General features: G+C 43.8%; 1 protein-coding gene across 1 annotated transcript; it reads left to right on the forward strand.

Moving 5' to 3' along the window:
* The first annotated feature begins 416 nt into the window (after positions 1 to 416).
* Positions 417 to 20,655, forward strand: LOC120380037 (olfactory receptor 11A1-like). Its single transcript, XM_039497541.1, has 3 exons — positions 417 to 463; positions 18,921 to 19,836; positions 20,581 to 20,655. Exons 2-3 carry the CDS (start codon positions 18,940 to 18,942, stop codon positions 20,653 to 20,655), a joined length of 972 nt encoding a protein of 323 aa, XP_039353475.1. The 5' UTR covers positions 417 to 463; positions 18,921 to 18,939.
* Positions 20,656 to 21,105: the final 450 nt, after the last annotated feature.

The raw sequence follows: 21,105 nt of genomic DNA on the forward strand, positions 1-21,105 counted from the left end.
TTTCAGCAGGTAACCAGAAGCGGGGGAGGAGTTTTTGAAAATTTATGGAATGAATTCCTGATGGTTAACTTTCAGCTCTATGAACATTCCAATTCAATTGCACAGTTCATTTTATTGTTCCTAGACTCAACCCATGGCAGACTCGTCCTGGGGAAACCAAACAGCTGTCACGGAATTCATCCTCCTGGGATTCGGGGATCTCCCTGACCTACAAATTCTTCTCTTCCTGCTGTTCCTAGTGATCTACATGGCAACCGTGGCCGGGAACAGCCTCGTCATGGTGCTAATTGTAGCTGATCAGCACTTTCACACCCCCATGTATTTCTTCCTGGGGAACTTGTCCTGCTTGGAGACCTGCTACAGCTCCAGCATCCTGCCCAGGATACTGGTCAATCTCCTGACTGGAGACAGAACCATCTCAGTCAGTGGCTGCATCACACAACTGTATTTCTTTGGTGGTCTGGTAGGTACAGAATGCTCTCTCCTAGCAGTCATGTCTTATGATCGTTATTTAGCAATATGTAAACCCCTGCACTATTCAGCACTTATGAATACCAGATTTTGCATCCAACTGGCGACCGGGACCTGGATAAATGGTTTTTTTGCTGTTACTATCTTTATATTCTTCATGTCACAGTCAGTATTCTGTGGCCTGAATGAAATTGACCATTTCTATTGTGATCCCATCCCATTGATAAAACTCTCCTGTGCAGACACACACCTGATCATATTGTTGGATTTCATGTTCTCCTTTATATTCACTCTGCCTCCATTTCTACTAACCCTAACATCTTATGTTTGTATCATTTCCACCATCCTGAGAATCCCTTCCACCAGAGGGAGGCAGAAGACCTTTTCCACCTGCTCCTCTCACCTCATTGTGGTGACAATTTTCTATGGGACCATAATGATTGTCTACATGCTACCAAAACGTGATACACTGAGAGCGCTAAAGAAAGTGCTGTCTCTTTGGTACACAGTCCTGACTCCCCTGGTAAACCCCCTTATCTACAGCCTGAGAAACAGAGAGGTCAGAGAAGCCTCGAGTAAAGCACTCAGTCAATATGTGACTTTCAAAAAAACATGCAGAGACTCCTAGATCATTATTGAGGCTGAGGGTTTCAAAGCGGCCTGGGTGACTTAGATAATCAGCCCCCACTGAAATTAAGTTGGAAACTCCCATTGAATATATTAGTGGTAATGTGGAAAAGCATAGAGTTACTGACGCAGGGTGCTTATGGATCCCTGCTGTGTCCATATAACAAAGAGGAACATGAGGCTGTGGAGTATCAGAGGGGTAGCCGTGTTAGTCTGGTTCTGTAAAAGCAGCAAAGAATCCTGAGGCTGTGGAGAATTCTATCCCACTCTCATGTCCAGCAGCGCAGCACTGACACATACAAGATGCTGGTATTTTTTCTCCGTGGTGTTGGCTTAACATTCACCTTATGTGAGGAGCATTGATGGTATCTGATAATGCACAGAGCTGTCTTGTCATGTAAGGAACAAACTCCACTAAATAAAAGTGCAAATTGCTGTGTATATTCCCTGTTGTTCATTGTTTCTCTGTGTTAGACAATGACATCTGGTAACCAAATTCTGACAGCCTAGTGATGGGACTTTCCACTGCCCGCTAGACCAGACAATGGGTTAAGGTAAGGTATCCCAACATTTATAGGCTGAGACAAATAGCCTGGGATAAACAACTTACGCGTCGCTTTATGCGTTTCATGATGTGTTTGTTACCTCCCCTTGTACATTTCTTCTGATGTTTCAGATAAAATACCACTCTTTATCACTTCTGTCAAACCATTATACCATGATCTAGGTTAGGGGGTTCTTGTGCTGGCCTGCTGTGTGTTTTAGCAATGCATAGTCCGTATGTTTTAGTAATGCTAGAAACACTGGTGCCAAGTTCATGTACCAGACGCTGACTTGCCAGCAAGCACCTGCTTTTGACAGGGCCTGACTGTTGCTCATAGCATAACTTCTGCTGACTTTGGTTCAGGTTTCAGGTCTTGCACCAGGCCCATGCTTCAGGCTGTCTCTTTCTACTACAGCATGCAAAATGGACACAGTGAGAAGTACTCCCAGACACACACAGTGCCTACATTATAAAAATATAACGTTAGCATGGAACTCTAGTGTTAGGAAATTGTACAATTAACTTTTTTTCTGATAGTTAATTTCCTCCCCTGGCTTCTTTCAAAGGAAACAGAAAAGCCAAAGGAAACCCTCTAACCTGTGCCACAGAACACAGGCCACCAGCAGAGGCCTCTTATTTGCCCATTTTCAAAAGTGACATATAGCCAGGTTTTTTTAAGTATTTAAGCTCCCTGCTGGCAAGTCAGCCAGGGGAACACCTACCTTCCCCAGGTTTGCATTACTCTGGGGCTTCAGCATCTGGATGCCTGGTGTGGAGCTGCAGAGGGCATGTCCAGAAGTAGAATCATAGGTGCCTATGGCACATTTAACACAAACATTTAGGTATCTACAGAGTTTGCCGGCAGCTGGATGGGGGTTTTGTGAATCTGGGGGTGAGGGGTGGGGGTAGATTCTATGATTCACATGCCTAACATGGAAGCTTTGTGACTCTAGCCCTAGCTCCACATCCTTATCCTCGTGTTATAGTGTTCTCCTGGAATTTGATATTCCTGCGTGTACCCCAGAACTTGACAGCACTGCAGTCAGCCATTTTGTATGTGCAGCCACTGCCGGCTGAAAACCAAACATCACATAGCTAGGAATAATCTTGGGCCTTTGTGAGACCAGGTCAGATAGCTGCACATTTGCAGTTTGTTAATCAGAATGGGAGGATGGAATAGAAAGTTATGAAGGAAAGCGAGTGAAGAGCGACCTTGGTTTTAGGTGCCCCAAACATATTGTTGTTATGGCTAGAAATACTAGAAATGTTTTGAGATAATGAGTAGTTTGTTGAGATTAGGAGAATTGGTGAACCAGCAGAGGTTATTATGCTGACCCACTAGGAGTCTCTATCGGTTATGTGCTTTGTTAGCATTAGCTATAAAAGATTAGGTAAAAGTAAATACCTCAGAGCAATCCGAGGGAGCTTTTCTTCAGGAAAGGAGCTGACATCTAAATTCCCCATCAGTTGGAGGGAAAGAGGGCCCCTGGAAGTCTGGCTGGTGATCACTCAAAACCATCTCAGACTGTGGGAAAGTATATCTGGGATGTCCTAAACCTATTGCTTATGTCTGTGTGTGCTTATCATCTAATAAATCGTAGTTTTAGATAGAGCACACTTACTTGCATTAATCATTTATGAGATGGAATTGCTGTGTTCCCACTGATTTATTCCTGACACTGCCTAAAGTGAAACAATTAAGTTACCACTGTTTTGGGTTCTGAAAATCCTGGGTAACAATAGCTGGGGAAACTAAGGCAGAATGAGGTGATGTTACCTGCCCAGAGTCACTCAGCATGTTAGTGGCAGGAACAGGCATAGAAACAAACTGTCCAGAGTCCCAGTCAAGTGCACTCTCCGCTCCACCATAATTGACAATGGGACCTAAGGGTGTTAGGTGCCCAACTCCCATTTACTGTCCATAGGATTTAGGTGCTTAATATTAGTCTCTTATGGGAAAACCCAGCATGTACCTTTATAGCCAAACCAGTATCCTGAGAATTCCTTCCACTCCAGGTGATGTTTTCTACCAGTTCCTTCTCATGTTTTACCATTTTCTAGGATATCCTAATAGCTGTGTATCTGTTACCAATAAAAGAACTAATCTAAGTCTTCTCTTTCTTTCTTCTTTGTTTTCATGCTTCCCCTTATCTGTCCCCTTCATATGCAGTGTGAGGAATAAGTGCACCAAGACTTGTCTACACATAGAAGCTGCACCACTTTAACTATACTGGCCTATCCCTGCCTGTGACAGGGCTACATGCCACTGGACTGGAAAGCCAGGGCCCAAGCCAGCCCTGGTTAGAGAAGGGTCCCCACCTGAGGGGAATCAGGCCATTTCCAATAAAGGGCAGAAGGGGGCTAGAATAAAAGGCAAGCTCAGGAGGCTGAAGTGAAACTTCAGAGAGTGAATGAGGGGAAACCCTGCAGCCATGGGAATTGCTCCAGCTAGGAAGAGCTGGGAGTAATCTGCTAAGGCAGGAAGGACTCAGACCAGATGGGGGGAGTTTGGGGTGTAGGCAGCTGGAGGGAAGATGTCTGTGTGTAGTTTTGAACATTAAGTTAATAAATGAAACCTAAATTGGGGGCTATTTTGATTGGACTGGAAAAAACTGGGTGTAGTTTATTTGAGGAATGAAGAACGGAAACTGAGGTGAGGGGCTGAGTTCTGGCCCTGAGGCCTGCAGGGGGCACCATTAGATGCTCACATTGACACAGAGCAGATGCAATTATACTGGTGTAAAGCTGCTTCTATCTGTGTAGTTCATCCCATATGGGAAGGGGAATAAGCTATACCAGGGATCGGCAACCCTTGGCTCTCGGCTCACCAGGGTAAGCACCCCCAGTTTGTTTACCTGCCGCATCCACAGGTTCGACCAATCGCGGCTCCCACTGGCCATTGTTCACCGCTCCAGGCCAATGGGGGCTGCGGGAAGTGGCGCGGGCCAAACTCTGATAATCCAAGAAAAATGACTTCTTGCATTAAAATGGAATGCTGAGAATCGACACTGATTTTCCAAGTCAAAAGGCATTGACTGATGGAAAGTCTGTTCTTTAAAAAATACAATTATGTGAGCAACAAATATTCAACACTGGGCATTATGAAAAAAAATTTTGGCAACACAAAATTACTCACATAGGTGATAAACTGGACTGAGTCCTTATTACATGGTTAGGGAGCCAATGATGCTAGAAGAGGACTGTGGATAACAACATTCTAGTTTGTTTTGCATTCAGAAATAAGTGGATATTTGTATTCTTCTGTAAAGGCTGGAACAAACCTTTCCTTCAGGGGTAGAAGTGGCTGTATGTTAAAAATGTTGTGCTGAAAAAGCCCAGTTTTTAATCAAATTGCAGAATATGCTGTAATACACACAAATGGAATGATCGCAGTCACTGTATCCAAAAAGGATCATGAACTGGCTGGTGGGAATATATAACCAATCCAGTAGAAGAGAGTAATCAATAATGTTCTGATGGTTATCATACACTCCAGTAGACCAGCAAGGTGCCTATAATTTTGGTACAAGATTCTCTAATTTGTGTAATTGCCATGACACTGAAGATCCCTGAAACTTTTCTGGGATATGTGAAGAAACCATTTGCACTTTATAAATCTCAGGTGGTTAACAATTCAGTGGGAGCTGGGTGTTTATTGTATTTATTACCCCTCCCCCTTTGAAAATCCCAAGCTATATTTGTAAATCACTTTGTTACACCTGCATTTTATCTGAGCAACAATCTTCATTTGCTCTTTTCAGCAATGTCTGACCAGGAGGCTTTGAACTAAGGATAACATTTTGAAAAAACACTTGAGCGAATTTCAAAAGGGGTTTAGGAGCCTAAGACGCATTGACTTTCAGTGAGATTTGGCTGCTAAGGCTAGGTAACAGAGATACTATTGAATGTTGTATTCTTAATGGCTGCATCCTTTTCACTGGGGTATTTAGGTTCCTCATGGGTGTTTCTAAAGCACCGAGGCTCCTCAAACGCACTGATTTCCAGGGCCGCCCAGAGGATTCAGGGGACCTGGGGCAGGGCCGGGTCTTAGGCGGCAATTCAGCGGCCGGTCCCTCTAGGAGGGAAAGACCCACCGCCGAAGAATGAAGCGGCAGCAGTAGAGCTGCCACTGATCACGGCTTTTTTCTTTTTCTTTTTTTTTTCTGCCTCCTATTCACTAGGCAGCGCTCCAAGGCTTCGGCAGCACTTCAGCGGCGGGTGCTTCACTCACTCCGAGTCTTCCGCTGCACTGAAGGACCCTCCACCAAAGACCTGGAGTGAGTGAAGGGCCAGCTGCTGAAGTGCCACCGAAAACCCGGAGCGGCTCACGGGGCTCCTGCGGGGCCTGGGGCCTGGGGCAAATTGTCCCACTCCCTCCCCCCCGCCCCCCCTCGGGCAGCCCTGCTGATTTCAAAGGGTGTTTGGCACTTTGAAACTTTCAGAAATCCTGCCACAGGCTGGCTTCCACAAAGGGTCTGGGGTAATTATCTCAATCTGCAATATTTTCTCCAGAGATTAATTGAAAAATATAAACCAAAAAAAAATAGAATCTCTTTGTGAAAAATGCAATGATGTGCGACACAAATATTCAACATTAGGGATTATGCTTTGGAGACACAAGATTGCTCACTTGATGGTAAACTGGAATGAGATCTTATTGTATGTTTGAGAGCTAATTATGTTAGAAGAGTCCAGAGAATACCAATCTTCTCGTTTGTTTTGCATTCAGAAATAAGTGGATATTTGTATTCTTCTGTAAAGTCCAGAACAACCCTTTCCTCAGGGGGAAGAAGTAGCAGTATGTGAAAACACATCATGCTGAAGAAGCAGCTTTTGGAATCAAGTTGCAGAATATATTGTCATATATACAAATGAAATGGTTATATTGATAGTACCCAAATAGAAGAATGAACTGGCTAGTGTAAATGTATAACACTGACCTCTGCAGGACAGGATGAGAACAGTTCTGTTGCTTATCATACTGCCCTATAGACTACTAAGGAGCCTGAAGTTCTACTATAAGATTATAGACTCATATAAATCAGAAGGGACCATCATGATCATCTAGTGTGAACTGCACATTGCAGGACACAGAACCTCACCCACCCACTCCTGTAAAAGACCTCTAACCTCTGGCTGAGTTACTGAAGTCTTCAAATCAAGGTTTAGAGACATCAAGTTACAGAGAATCCACCATTACACTAGTTTAAACCTGCAAGCGATCCGTGCCCCATGCTGCAGAGGAAGGCAAAACATCCCAAGGTCTCTGCCAATCTGACATGCACGCATCTGACGAAGTGGGTATTCACCCACGAAAGCTCATGCTCCAAAACTTCTGTTAGTCTATAAGGTGCCACAGGACTCTTTGCTTCTGACCTGGGGGGAAATTCCTTCTTGACCCCAAATATGATGACCAATTAGCCCCTGAGCATGTGGGCAAGACCCATCAGGCAGTTACTTGTACAATTTCTGTGGCACTGAAGATCCATATGACCCTGAAACTTTTCAGGATTTGAGAAGAAACTATTCACACTTTATAATCTCAGGTCTCTGGCCTCAATACTTGCACGCTCTGGGCATTTCCAAGAAGCCTAAGGGAATTAGGTGCCAAACTCTCATAGCAACTCAGTTGGAGTTGGATGCTTGTTGTGTACATTACATCGCTTTGAAAAATCCAGCCCAAATGTATCAACCAGCTTGTTGCACCTGCATTTTATTTGAGCAACAACCAGCATTTGCTCTTCTTGGGAATGATTGACCAGGAGGCCTTGAACTGAGAGTAACATTTTCAAAAGCACTCGAGAAAAATTTCAAAAGTGACTTAGGAGCCTAAGTCTGATTGACTTTGGATGGGGACTGGGTGCATGTTTTGTTCCTATTGAGGTCAACGGGACATTTGGTTGGTGAAATTGTAGGCTCAGCTAACTATGCTGAGATTTTCAAAGCTGCTCAGGGGAGTTGGGTAGGAACTCAGTGTCTAAATCACTTAGGCAGCTCTGACAATCCCATACGTAAACTTTATTTTTTAGAATTAGTGAGTTATTTCTTCACAGTTGATGCAGCATTCACTCAAGAAACAGAGAAAATCGTTTTAGGATTAGAAGTGTCTTCCCTCTCCAGGACTTTCCCTTTCAGATTAGAAGTTTGACTCTACTGACACAGAGTGAAATTAAAGATGATATTAACTTTTCCTTGCCTGTTATGTTCCCCTGCACCTTCCCTCAGAAAGAAATATAATGAATCAGAAAAGATGTTCCCCATTTAGTGGAGGGTACGATGCACAGGATACGTTGCCAGACACGGCAACAGAGCCATGCTAGCCCGTCTGGGATATCACATTCTATCTGCTACGAAAACAGAAGTAAGTGAGGTGGGGAGAGAATGAGGTGGGGAGAGAAAATGGACAGAATAACCAGGACTCTGGGCCCTGAAATCCTGAGTAAGGAGGTGACATCACAGACTCTGGCTTGTAATGGACCTACTGTAAAGGTTCCTTGAAGGCCCCAGTTTTTGAAGCAATGTACATTTGTTAGGTAACTAAATTCCATGGAATTCAAGGAGAATTTGACAATGATCTCTCTCAAACTCCCAACCCAAGGCAAAATGATTGAATTTGAAAAACCTGTCAGGTCACCTCTATCCTCCTAGCTCCTTCTCTGGCCCTCATCTCTATGCTATCTGAGCACCTCTCTGTCTTTCATGTATCTATATCCCCAACACTACTGTGAGTTGCTATTATTCCTTCTTTACTGATGAGGCACTGATACACAGAGGTACAGATTTACAGAGGTACTTTGTTACCTAAAGACACACAACCCCCCGCGCCCCTCCCCTCAGCAGGATTTGAAATCAATGCACGTCAGATACTGAACCTACCCTGGTACCAGTCTGCATTTTTAAATTCTTACAGACCTTTGAAAATCTGGCCAAACTCACACAAGAGACCTGTGACAAACTACAATATTGAACCATCTTCTACCAATTCCAAAGAAAACTTTTTAAGTGCTGAAAGAGTATTGTGCCACTTTAAACTTTCCTCCCTGCTACAGGAAAGATTGTACTCTTGATAGTGTCTATGGAGAATCTATTCTGTGATCCACACAAAGTCCTTCAGAGTAGTAAGTATAGCAGCTGGGTCACGTTTGTCCATTGAGAATTTTGATTTTGACTGAAAAGTTCAGTTTTCATACTGGGATCAAGCCATGACATGACTACCTCACTGCTAATGGATTTCTTTAGTTCCTCAAACGCATTTTTATGTTCATCTGTCCAAGCCCATATTCAATCCTTCCTGGTTAGATTTCTCAGCTATAGCAGCTAACCTCAGAATAAATCTGCCACACTAATTTGCAAGCCCTAGCAGGCTCTAAACTTCAGTGGGACTGTAGGCATGGAGGCATTGTGAACATCCTTCACTTTCTTAGGCTCTCCTGAGACACCATCTTTGGGGATGTAAAGGCCAAGACTATAACAAGGTTCAAAACAGAACTAGGTAAGTTCATGGAGGATAGGTCCACCAGTGGCTATTAGCCAGGATGGGCAGGAGTGGTGTCCCTAGCCTCTGTTCGCCGGGAGCTGGGAATGGGTGACAGGGGATGGATCACTTGATGATTACCTGTTCTGTTCATTCCCTCTGGGGCACCTGGTATCAGCCAGACAGGATACTGGGCTAGATGGACCTTTGGTCTGACCCACTATGACCGTTCTTATATTTTTCTGTTCTTATGGGAATATGCATCCAAAAAATTCTAAATGATAAAGCTTTGCATTTTTGAATCTCAACATCTACAGTCATTAAATAATTATTGTCTAGCCCCCCCTTTTGTCTGCCTCTCCATAATTTCCTGCAACTGTGAAAATTTAAATTCATAAAAATAAAAAAGCTGAATACCCATAATTCTGTGCAACTGTGAACATTTAAATAGATACAAATTGCACAAAAATGTTTAAAAATAAACATCAATATTATCTACCAAAATTATTAAAAAAAGGAAAATAAATTCTGCCAAGCCTATACATAAAGTGTGTTGTGTTTTGTTGTATATAAATGGTACTCAATATTTTAAGAGTTAATCCAATTAAATTTAAATGATTGTAAAATTTTCCATTGTGGTCATCAAGTCTGACCTCCTGTATAATTCAGGGCAAAGCACTTCCCCAAAATAATTCCAGTTTCAATTTCTATTGAACCATCTTTTGTCTTGAAATTTGTTTTCTGCTCTCAATCTGTTATTCTGTAGCAGGGTGGTTACCACGCTTCTGCCCTGCAGGAGTTAAAAGCAGCCCTAGGGAGGGCTGTGGTGGGGAGAAAGCAGCGGCGGCTGTGTTATGCCCCAGTCAGGCCACAGCTGGCCCTATAAAAGGCCAGTGAGCCAGGAGCTGACACAGTCTCTCTCTGCTTTCAGAGAGATGGGGGCCTGGCTGCTGGGAAGCTCAGGGTGCCTAGAGTGAGGCAGGGCTGGGGAAAGGCCAGAGGGGCTGGGGAGCTCCAGGCTGGCAACTCCCCAGGCTGCAGGGCCTTGTCCAAGGTCCCATAGAGGTACTGGGTTGCAGAGAAAAGCAGCAGGTCCAAAAACCCTCTTGCCTGTGACGAGTGGCTTATACTGCAGTCTGCCCCAGGGAGTGGGGGCTAGTTGGTGACTGGCAGTAGCCTATGACTGAGGCGAGAGGGGGATATAGGGTGGGGGGAGGGGAGACCCAGATCTGTGGGGTATTGCCTGGAGGGGAAGCACCCCAGGTAAAAGGGCACCAGGGTCCTGGGAGGGACATGGGGGTCAGCGGCAGCAGGACACTGGCCTGCAGAGGGCGCTCGGTGTTGGAAAGAGCTAATTCCCTGAGATGACCAGCAGGAGGCACTGCAGCAGCGAGCCCCACACTGTCACACATTCCTTACTTGTTCTTTGTTTTGCCTTTTCCTTTCAACTGGACTTTTTAAGTGTCTTCTTTGGGTTTGTCAGTGGAGCCTAGCTGCTTTTGGCACCTTTGAATATCCAGTGAGAATTCATAGACATCAGGAGGTCTAGTCCACCCCCCATGTTGAGGCAGGACCAAGTAAACCTTGACTATCCCTGACAGGTGTTTGTCCAACCTGTTATCAAAAACCTCCAGTGATGGGGATTCCAGCCCCTCCCTTGGAAGCCTGTTCCAGAGCTTATCTACCCTGAGAGTGAGAAATGGTTTTTTAACATGTAACCTAAATATCCCTTGCGGCAGATTAAACCCATTACTTCTTGTCCTGTCTCCAGTAGACACAGATCAACTGAGCCTCGTCCTCTTTATAAGAGCCCTTAACATATTTGAAAACTGTTATCAGCTCTTCCCCCACCCCCAGGTCAGGTTTTCTAACCCTTTTAACAGTTTTGTTACTCTCCTCTGGACTTTCTCCAATTTCTCCAAATCTTTCCTAAAGTGTGGGGCCCAGAACTGGACATAGTACTCCAGCTGAGGCCTCAGGAGTACTGAGTAAAGTGAGACGATTACCTCCTATGTCTGACATACAACTATCCTGTTAATAAACCCCAGCATGATATTTGCCTTTTTCATTCAAGCTGTGATCCACTATAACCCCAGATCCCTTTCAGCAGTACGACCACCTAGCCAGTTTTTCCTGTTTTTGTAGTTGTTTTTGTAGTTGTAGTTTTGTAGTTGCAGTTTCCTGTTTTTGCAGTTAATTTTTCCTTTCTAAGTGTCATACATTGCACTTGTCTTAGTTGAATTTCATCTTGTTGATTTCAGGCCAATTCTCCAATTTGTCAAGGCCATTTTGAATTCTAACCCTGTCCTCTCCCAGCTTGATGTCATTCACACTCCATTCTCCAAGTCACTGATGAAAATATTGAATAGTACCGAACCCAGGATCCCTGTGAGATCCAACTAGAGGAGCCCTCCCAACTGGACAGTGCATGACTCATGTGAGAAAACCTATAGAATGACCCTACTGCTGCGCTGATGAGAAAGCACATGGAATAGCATGTCCTGTTCTGGTGTCCAGACTCAAAAAAGAACATTGAATATTTGGCGATGGTTCAGAGAAGAGTTGCGAGAATGATTGGTGGCCTGGAGAACCTGCCAACATGGAGTTAGGAGGCATGGAAAGCACAGCCAGCCTTCCACCAACAGTCCTAGTAGCTGCTAAATCAGGGCCATGCCTCCAATCCTCAACTCTCTCTGCTGGTGCTGTGGTAGAAGACAAAATCTATGTACAGTGTTTATCTGTCCTGCATTCTCATTATATCTAACCATCTCACAGCCTTTCATGTACATATCCTCACAACATCCCTGCATGGTAGGAATGTGCAGTCATCCCCATGATACACTTGGGCCATGGAGGCATAGTTCCACGAAGGAACTTAGGTGCCAAACTCCTATGTGAGGTGCCTAAGTCCTATATTTGGGTACCACTAAGCCCTGCACAGCCACCTCCTAATTCTGGAGGTACTTAACATCCCTCAGTGCCTTAATGGTCACCGTAAAATTCCCCAGCATACCCAAGTTTCTGCCTCTGGGCACGTGTGCTACACTAGGAGGCCTATTTCACACCTAAGCCCCGGTGCGATCCTGAAACCAGGTGAACCTAGGCACTGCTCCGCCTATCTTGCCCACAGGGTCTGATCTGATAACCCCACCCAAAATAGCCATGAGAGAAGAGGCCTCCCTTATAACCTTTAGCTCAGTGGTTGGAGCATTCACCTGGGATGTGGGAGACCCCAGGTCAATTTCTCTCTCTGCCTGAAGGGAGAAGGGATTTGAACACAGACTTCCCACCTCTCTGGTGAGTATGACTGTGCAATTCGGCTCTGAGCATCTCTCATTTTCTGACATTGATGTTGTTCCACTGTGTTTAACAATTAAACAATTAATATGAATTAGGTCAGAGATGCTTCGGATTTTCAAAGGAACCTAACCGAGTTTGGTGACCAAATTCCATTAAATTCAGTGAAAGCTGAGTGTCTAATTCCCTTGGGCTACTTAGAAAACCTTACTCTCCTGTTCTCCAGGGCCAATCTCATCCATATTGGTGACAGGTACTGCCTACAAAAATCTTGCTAATGTTGATTTAAAATTGGCAGTATATTTCACTGCATTTGCTCTTTTCCCGGGTGACGGACATGGAGTAGCTGGAGGACACTTGACATCTGAAATTAGTAGCCTGGGGAAGGGATTCATTTTTTATGGCAACTGACAACATCAGGTTTAATTGCACAAAGGATACAGACCTTTAAACTTTATCCCTGGACCTGTTGGGTTATTATGTTACTCTTAATATATTATCTCCCCTGATACAGACTTGATAATGAGAGAGAAACAAACAGAAACCAGAGAGAAGAGATTTCCTTTGAGGTTAGACATTCTCCTCTCCCCATTTCTTTCCCTGTCAGGTTAGGAGTTTGAGTCTCTTAACAATGTCTAAACTTTTCCTTGGATGCTAATTGAAAATTCCCATCTGCAGAAATGCCCAGAGAGATTTATCTTCCTGCATGAAGGATAAATAATGAGACAGTGGGGAGAGCCACTTTTATACACGGCACAGTGCGCACCAAGCAGGGCAGCAGAACCAGGACATCCTATGCGCAGGTTACTTTGCCGAAGGGAATCAAATACAATGAGAGATTGTGTTAGAACCTGCATCCTAACCCCTGAACCTGAAGTTCAGAGAGAAGGGGTCATATTGAATGATTCCAGCTTGAAATAGGCCTGAGATAAAGGTAAATCAATCTTCATTATGCTTTTCAGTTAAATGAGAGCTACAGACAGACAGGAGCCGGAAGCTGATAATGTCCATTTGCTCTGCTCGGTGCTTGATTTTACCTTTCAGGATGGGATCTGCCTCACTGGGATGTTAAGAAGATAGATAGATAGATAGATAGATAGATAGATAGATAGATAGATAGATAGATAGATAGATAGATAGATAGATAAAAATTGTTAACATCCATCTAACTATAGAGGCTGAATCTTTCCAGCTCCCCTAGGAAGGTTTGGCTGTCTCTTGGACCCACAGAAATGGCTCTGTTGGATCAGGGCATTGGTCCATCCAGTGTCTTGTTGTCAATAGTTACATGCACAAGCTGATTGAGAGGGAGGTATTCTAGGTAATGTAACTCTGGCTGTTCTAGCTATCCATATAAATGCTCAGTCCTTTTTTGCATCATTGCCTCATTGCTTGTGGCAGTGAGTCCTGCAGGCTAATATTTCTTTACAGGGCTGTTGGAGGCGGGGGAATGGTACCGAGGCTCCAAGCAATGGGCCTGCTGCCTTATGTGTGAGAAATCATTTCTGTCTTGTCCATTTTAGATCCTGCATTTCATTTCTGTGCCATGCCTCCTCTGCTGTTTCATCCATTACGGTGTTTGCCTTTGTCAGAGCCCTTCTCATTTTTTTCTGGGCTGGGAATTTCGAAGGCCCTAGCAGAGGAGGGCTTTGAATTTCAGAGAGACTTGGGTTACTAAGGAATTCAGGCACTTCAAGAAGCAGATAGACAGTTAGAGGGATTTTGGTTTCAATGAAAGTTTGGCATGTTTCTGAAAATCCTCATAGGTGCTTATGTCAGTTATCTGCTTCTTTAGATCACTAGATGCCTTTAAAAATCCATCCCTAACGCCTTTGAAAATCTGCCCCTTCTCTCTAATCTGTATGGTACGACTCTAGTACAGAACTGTGTGACAGCCCACTGGCAACACTTCCAATAATGGAAACTGCCTATTTATTCCCATCCTTTGCATTCTGTCTCTGAACTAGACTGCTGATCCCTTATTTCTTAGTGTTGAGGGAGTGAATTCTCACAGGAAATCAAATCAATGCACAGGAAAAAGGCAAATATAGTGCCCATCTATAAAAAGGGAAATAAAGACAACCCAGGAAATTACAGACCAGTCAGCTTATTTTCTGTACCTGGAAAGATAATGGAGCAAATAATTAAGCAATCAATTTGCAAACACCTAGAAGATAATAAGGGGTTAAATACCAGTCAGCATGGATTTGTCAAACCAAACTGAAAGCTTTCTTTGACAGGGTAACAAGCCTTGTGAATGGGGGGAAGTGGTAGATGTGGTATATCTTGACTTTAGTAAGGCTTTTGATACTGTCTCACATAACCTTCTCATTAACAAACTAGGGAAACGCAACCTAGGTGGAGCTACTATGAAGTGGGTGCAAAAGTGGTTGGAAAACCGTTCCCAGAGAGTAGTTATCAGTGGTTCACAGTCATGCTGGGAGGGCATAATGAGTGGGGTCCCGCAGGGATCAGTTTTGGGTCAGGTTCTGTTCAACCTAACCTAACTGCCTTCTATAAGGAGATAACTGGGTCTGTTGATGAGCGGAAAGAAGTGGATGTGTTATTCCTTGACTTTAGCAAAGCTTTTGATGCAGTCTCCTACAATATTCTTGCCAGCAAGTTAAAGAAGCGTGGGCTGGATCATTGGACTATAAGGTGGATAGAAAGCTGGCTAGATCGTCAGGCTCAACAGTTAGTGATCAACGGCTCCATGTCTAGCTGGCAGCCGGTTTCAAGTGGAGTGCCCCAAGGGTCGGTCCTGGGGCTGGTTTTGTTCAATATCTTCATTAATGATCTGGAGGATGGCGTGGACTGCACTCTCAGCAAGTTTGCAGATGACACGAAACTTGGAGGAGTGGTACATACGCTGGAGGGTAGGGATAGGATACGGAGGGACTTAGACAAATTAGAGGACTGGGCCAAAAGAAACCTGATGAGGTTCAACAAAGACAAGTGCAGAGTCCTGCACTTAGGACGGAAGAATCCCATTCACTCTTACAGACTAGGAACCGAATGGCTAGGAAGCAGTTCTGCAGAAAAGGATCTAGGGGTTACAGTGGGCGACAAGCTGGATATGAGTCAACAGTGTGCCCTTGTTGCCAAGAAGGCTAACAACATTTTGGGCTGTATAAGTAGGGGCATTGCCAGCAGATCGAGGGATGTAATCATTCCCCTCTACTCAGCACTGGTGAGGCCTCATTTAGAGTACTGTGTCCAGTTTTGGGCCCCACACTACAAGAAGGATGTGGACAAATTGGAGAGAGTCCAGCGGAGGGCAACAAAAATGATTAGGGGGCTGGAGCACATGACTTATGAGGAAAGGCTGAGGGAACTGGGATTGTTTAGTCTGCAGAAGAGAAGAATGAGGGGGGGATTTGATAGCTGCTTTCAACTACCTGAAAGGGGGTTCCAAAGAGGATAGATCTAGACTGTTCTCAGTGGTACCTGATGACAGAACAAGGAGTAATGGTCTCAAGTTGCAGTGGGGGAGGCTTAGGTTGGATTTTAGGAAAAACTTTTTCACTCAGAGAGTGGTGAAGCACTGGAATGTGTTACCTAGGGAGGTGGTGGAATCTCCTTCCTTAGAGGTTTTGAAGGTCAGGCTTGACAAAGCCCTGGCTGGGATGATTTAGTTGGGAATTGGATCTGCTTTGAGCAGGGGGTTGGACTAGATGACCTCCTGAGGTCCCTTCCAACCCTGATATTCTATGATTCTATGAATATCTTCATCAATGATTTAGATAATGGCGTAGAGAGTACACTTATAAAGTTTGCAGATGATACCAACCTGGGAAAGTGCTTTGCAAGTGCTTTGGAAGATAGGATTAAAATTCAAAATGATCTGGACAAACTGGAGAAATGATCTGAAGTAAATAGGATGAAATTCAATAAGGACAAATGTAAAATACTCCATTTTAGGAAGGAACAATCAGTTCACGCATACAAAATGGGAAATGACTGCCTAGGAAGGAGTACTGTGGAAAGGAATCTGGGGGTCATAGTGGACCACATGCTAAATATAAGTCAACAGTGTAACACTGTTGCAAAAAAACGAACATCATTCTGGGATATATTAGCAGCAGTGTTGTAAGCAAGACATGGGAAGTAATTCTTCTGCTCTACTCTGCACTGATTAGTCCTAAAGTGCAGTATTGTGTCCAGTTCTGGGTGCCACATTCAGGAAAGATGTTCACAAATTGGCGAAAGTCCAGAGGAGATCACCAAAAGCTATTAAGGATCTAGAAAACATGATCTATGGGGAAAAGATTGAAAAAACTGGGCTTGTTTAGTCTGAAAATGACCAAAGCTGGAAATTGTTGTGGAAAGTATAACAAACAAACAAAAACCCCGACCAGAATATGTGTACGGCTCATTCCCAAAACATCAGTGTTCTACAATATCAAATATTCATGCAGATCCACCAAGGGGACCAATTTACTTATTTTTTAAAAGGAAGAAATTCTTTCTTATAATCCAATGTCTGTCTACATAACTATCGCTCTGTCTTTCTCTTCATCTGTCTAAATACTTACTGGTACAGGTGTAGCTTGTAACTAATAAATGTATCTGTTATAAGACCTGGATATATGAGACTAAAACATGATAGGTAATGGGTAAAAGAGTTTAAGGCCGGGGGCTGAAAACTGGGGGTCACAACCCCTCAGAGAATCGCAAGTTTTTTACAGTAACAGTGCAGAAGTAACTTTTTGGGGGGCTTGTCACAGCCTGAAAAGTTTGAGCACCCCTGTCAGGTTTAAAGCTGAAATGTTTAGCTTAGCCAAATGAAGACTTAGTACTGAGGATACGTTACCTATGTTATAAAGACAATTTAGCATAAGTAAGTTAATAATAAGCCCAATGAGTTTGTGTCTATGTTTGTACTCTGATGTTTTGGAAATAACTGCTGAGTTTGGAGGGGCTCCAGAGATCAGTCGACACCACAAGATGACTTGATAGTCAGGGCAAAATGTGAGAGTATGTCTATACTGTGATAAAATATCCACAGCACTGAGTCTCAGGCTCTGGGTCAGCTGATTCAGATCCACAGAGCTTGGGCTGCAGGGCTACAAATTGCAGTGCACATGCTCAGAATCGGGCTGGAGCCCGGGCTCTGAGACCCGCCCCCTCCTCACAGTGATGCAGTGACATAAATGCTGAGGAGTAAATAGGAGCACTGTCCAATTGTCCTATCAAGTGAAAAGCCCCCTGATAAATCCCAAAGATGGACACATGGGATTCAACCCTCATGCCTATTAATAACCTTTTGTGGGTGTATGCGTAACTTATTATAAATGGGGCCCAGCTGCTGGCTAGAGCGCCTCACTTCCTAGAGGTCATTTTGTTCCCTGATCTTCAACAGGAGCCAGGATTCCACACCGAGATGTGAGTATGAAAGAATTAGAAAGACTGGCGGTGGACACCTTGTCCTACCCATTGCAATCTATGTGGCAGTTATAGGGGAGGTTTCTGCATGAAAAAGGTACATCCAATTAAATGTGAGTGTGCTTACTGTTTCTTACCTGCTCCTCAAGTCTCTAATCCCTGCCATGATGCTATCCCACATAATGGTGTTAGCACTAATTTTTAAAATAACGGAGAAGCTATGGAGACCAGATCTTCGACTAATACTAGAGTTTAAATGGGTTATCAATATCATTCAATACTATACTCAATAAAGGCTATAGAGAAATACCCTTTAAAAAAAGAGAGATGCCTGTATATATTTAAATAATTAGTAATAGCTAAGGTGCTAGGTCATTGAGTAAAAGATTAGGCAGCATTTTTTCCTGGGTTTGCGGCTCCAATACAATGTTATTCTGCATTGCATCTCTTTGCATGCAGCTATTAACATGTGTACATAACTAGGACAACCAGAACATCTCGCCTCATGTCATGCCTTGAATCTGACTATAATAGGATTAAAAAAAGAACTAGATACGTTTATGGAGGATAGGTCCATCAATAGCTATTAGCCAGGATGGGCAGGGACGGTGTCCCTAGATTCTGTTGCCAGAAGCTGGGAATGGGCAACAGAGGATGGATCACTTGATGATTACCTATTCTGTTCAGTTCCTCTGAAGCACCTGGCATTGGCCACTGTTGGAAGACAGGATACTGGGCTAGATGGACCATTGGTCTAACACAGTATGGCTGTTCTTATGTTCTCATCCATAAACAATGATAATTTGTTGAAATATTTTAGAAGAAATGAATAATCTGTTACAGGAATGCAGATTCCTCACAATTGCCAAACCCAATAATTCATTTCATAACCAGAAGGGAAGAATTTTTAAAAAGGAAATGTCTATAGGTTCACAAATTCCAAGGGCAAAAGGGACCATCTCTTCTGAGCACAGACAGCTCATAGAACTTCCCTAAAATAGTTCACATTTGAACTAGAGCAGATCTTTAAAAGAACATACCAGTCTTGATTTTAAAACTTATGGAATGATTTGCTGACAGTGCACTAAACTTGAAGTAGATTTTCTCTGTATTTGCTTCTAGGGTTTGTTGGATACATCTCATGGCAAAGGCAAGCTGGGATAATAAAACGTCTGTCACGGAATTCATCCTCCTGGGATTCGGAGATCTCCCTGAGCTGCAGACCCTTCTCTTCCTCCTGTTTCTGGTGATCTACATTGTCACCATGGCTGGGAACATCCTCATCTTTGTGCTTGTTGTGACTGATCAGCACCTTCACACCCTCATGTACTACTTCCTGGGGAACCTGTCCTGCTTGGAGACCTGCTACACCTCCACCATCCTGCCCAGGGTGCTGGCCAGTTTCTCAACAAAGACAACTGAAATGTCATTTACTGGTTGTTTCATGCAATTATATGTCTTTGCTTCTCTGACAGGTGTAGAGTGTTATCTCCTCTCTGTGATGTCTTATGATCGGTATCTAGCGATATGCAAACCCCTGCACTATGGAGCCCGTATGAATGGCAGGTTCTGCCTCCAGCTAGCAGCTGGGTCTTGGCTAAGTGGATTTCTAGCTAGTTCCATCATAATATCATTGGCTTCCAAACTAATTTTCTGTGGCCCCAACAAAATTGACCATTTCTTCTGTGATTTCACCCCAATAGTCAAACTCTCTTGCAGCAACACCCACCTTGTCACACTTTTGGATATGGTGCTGTCATCTGTATTCACTTTGCTGCCATTTCTTTTGACCCTGACATCCTACATTTGTATCATCACCACCATCTCGAGAATCCCTTCCACTGCCGGGAGGCAAAAGGCCTTTTCCACCTGCTCCTCCCACCTCATTGTGGTGACAATTTTCTACGGGACCCTGATGATTGTCTATATGTTACCAAACACCAAGAGACTGAGAGATCTGCACAAATTTTTCTCCCTTTCCTACACAGTCTTGACTCCCATGATCAACCCGCTCATCTACAGCCTGAGAAACAAAGAGGTCCAGGAGGCCCTTGGAAAAGGGATGTGGAAATGTGTCTCACACATGACAACATGGGATCCAAGATTTTTTTTGTTCAATAAAATGAAATGGGGAGAGGGTATAGTTGCATATATAAAACAAAGCCCCTAATATCGGGATGGTCCCAATAATATTGAGACATCTGGTCTCCCTAGCTGAGCTATGGAAAATTCAGGACTTCCAGGTGTCCAATGTCCATAAATCTGCCTTTGCCTGACAGCAAAAGTCTGGTCAGTTTCCCAGCTTATAGTCAGTTGTGAAACTGACAAGACTCATGTCAAATTCATGTGCCAGGTCACAATGTGGGGAGCTGGGTCCAGCATCACGAGACAGGAGCTGCAGTTGTGGGCACAGTAGGGCGGGCTTGCTCTTTACCCCACCCCCACCCTACAGGGCCTCCCGTCTTCACTGGGGACATGACTCACCCTCTCCTTGGGCCTCCCACAATAAATTGAAACAAACCAAAATTCCAAAAAACAAAAGAAACAATTATAAATAGAATTTCCTGAGAATCTACTCATCGTATCTTAATGAGGCATGATTGAGGCTGGAACTTTGCAAAGCCCCTTAGGAGATTCAGGCACCGATTCCCATTACACTTACTCAGAATTGGGTATCTAAATACCTTTGGCTTTCAAAGTCTCAGCCTGAAAGCTTCGTGCCTCTCATAGAGTTAAAATGCATGCTCTTTGATCCCAACTGCTACTCTGATTTCTCCTACAGTTAGACCTAGAAGCCACTTCTGAGGCTGCACAAATATTTGCTGGTCTGAAGAGCTTCTACTTCAAAAAGAGATAGAGGATAGGAGGGCAAGCAGAGGCTCAGAGAGGGAAAGTACTTTTCCCTATGTAGCAAGTGTACCAGGCTTGCATCCTCAGCACTCTCATGTATGGTGGGGAAACACGGACAAGTTTGCACTCATCAGGAGAAAAGGTTAAACAGTTTCCACCTACATTGTTTATGCCAACACCAAATGGCAAGATAAAGTTACCAGCACAGAGATTCTTCAAAGGGCAAATTTACCAAATGTGACAACCCTGCTCAAGCAAAGATGACTGTGTGGGCTGGGCCACCTGAGTAGGTTGAAAGATGGACACAATCCCAAGGACATGCTATACAGGGAGATATCAGAGGGAACAAGAACAACAGGACGTCCCAAATTTCACTATAAAGACACATGCAAATGAGATATGAAGAAATTTTGAATTGAACCTGACCAATGGGAAAAGTTGGCAAATGATCTTAAGA

This window comes from Mauremys reevesii, linkage group 13 (genome assembly GCF_016161935.1).
Source record: "Mauremys reevesii isolate NIE-2019 linkage group 13, ASM1616193v1, whole genome shotgun sequence".
NCBI classification, from domain to species: Eukaryota; Metazoa; Chordata; order Testudines; family Geoemydidae; genus Mauremys; species Mauremys reevesii.

Coding starts and splice junctions, on each gene's coding strand:
- LOC120380037 (XM_039497541.1), top strand. CDS start 18,940: ATGGCAAAGGCAAGCTGGGATAATAAAACGTCTGTCACGGAATTCATC. Junction 19,837..20,580: donor ACAGCCTGAGAAACAAAGAG/GTCCAGGAGGCC, acceptor TTTCTCCTACAG/TTAGACCTAGAAGCCACTTC.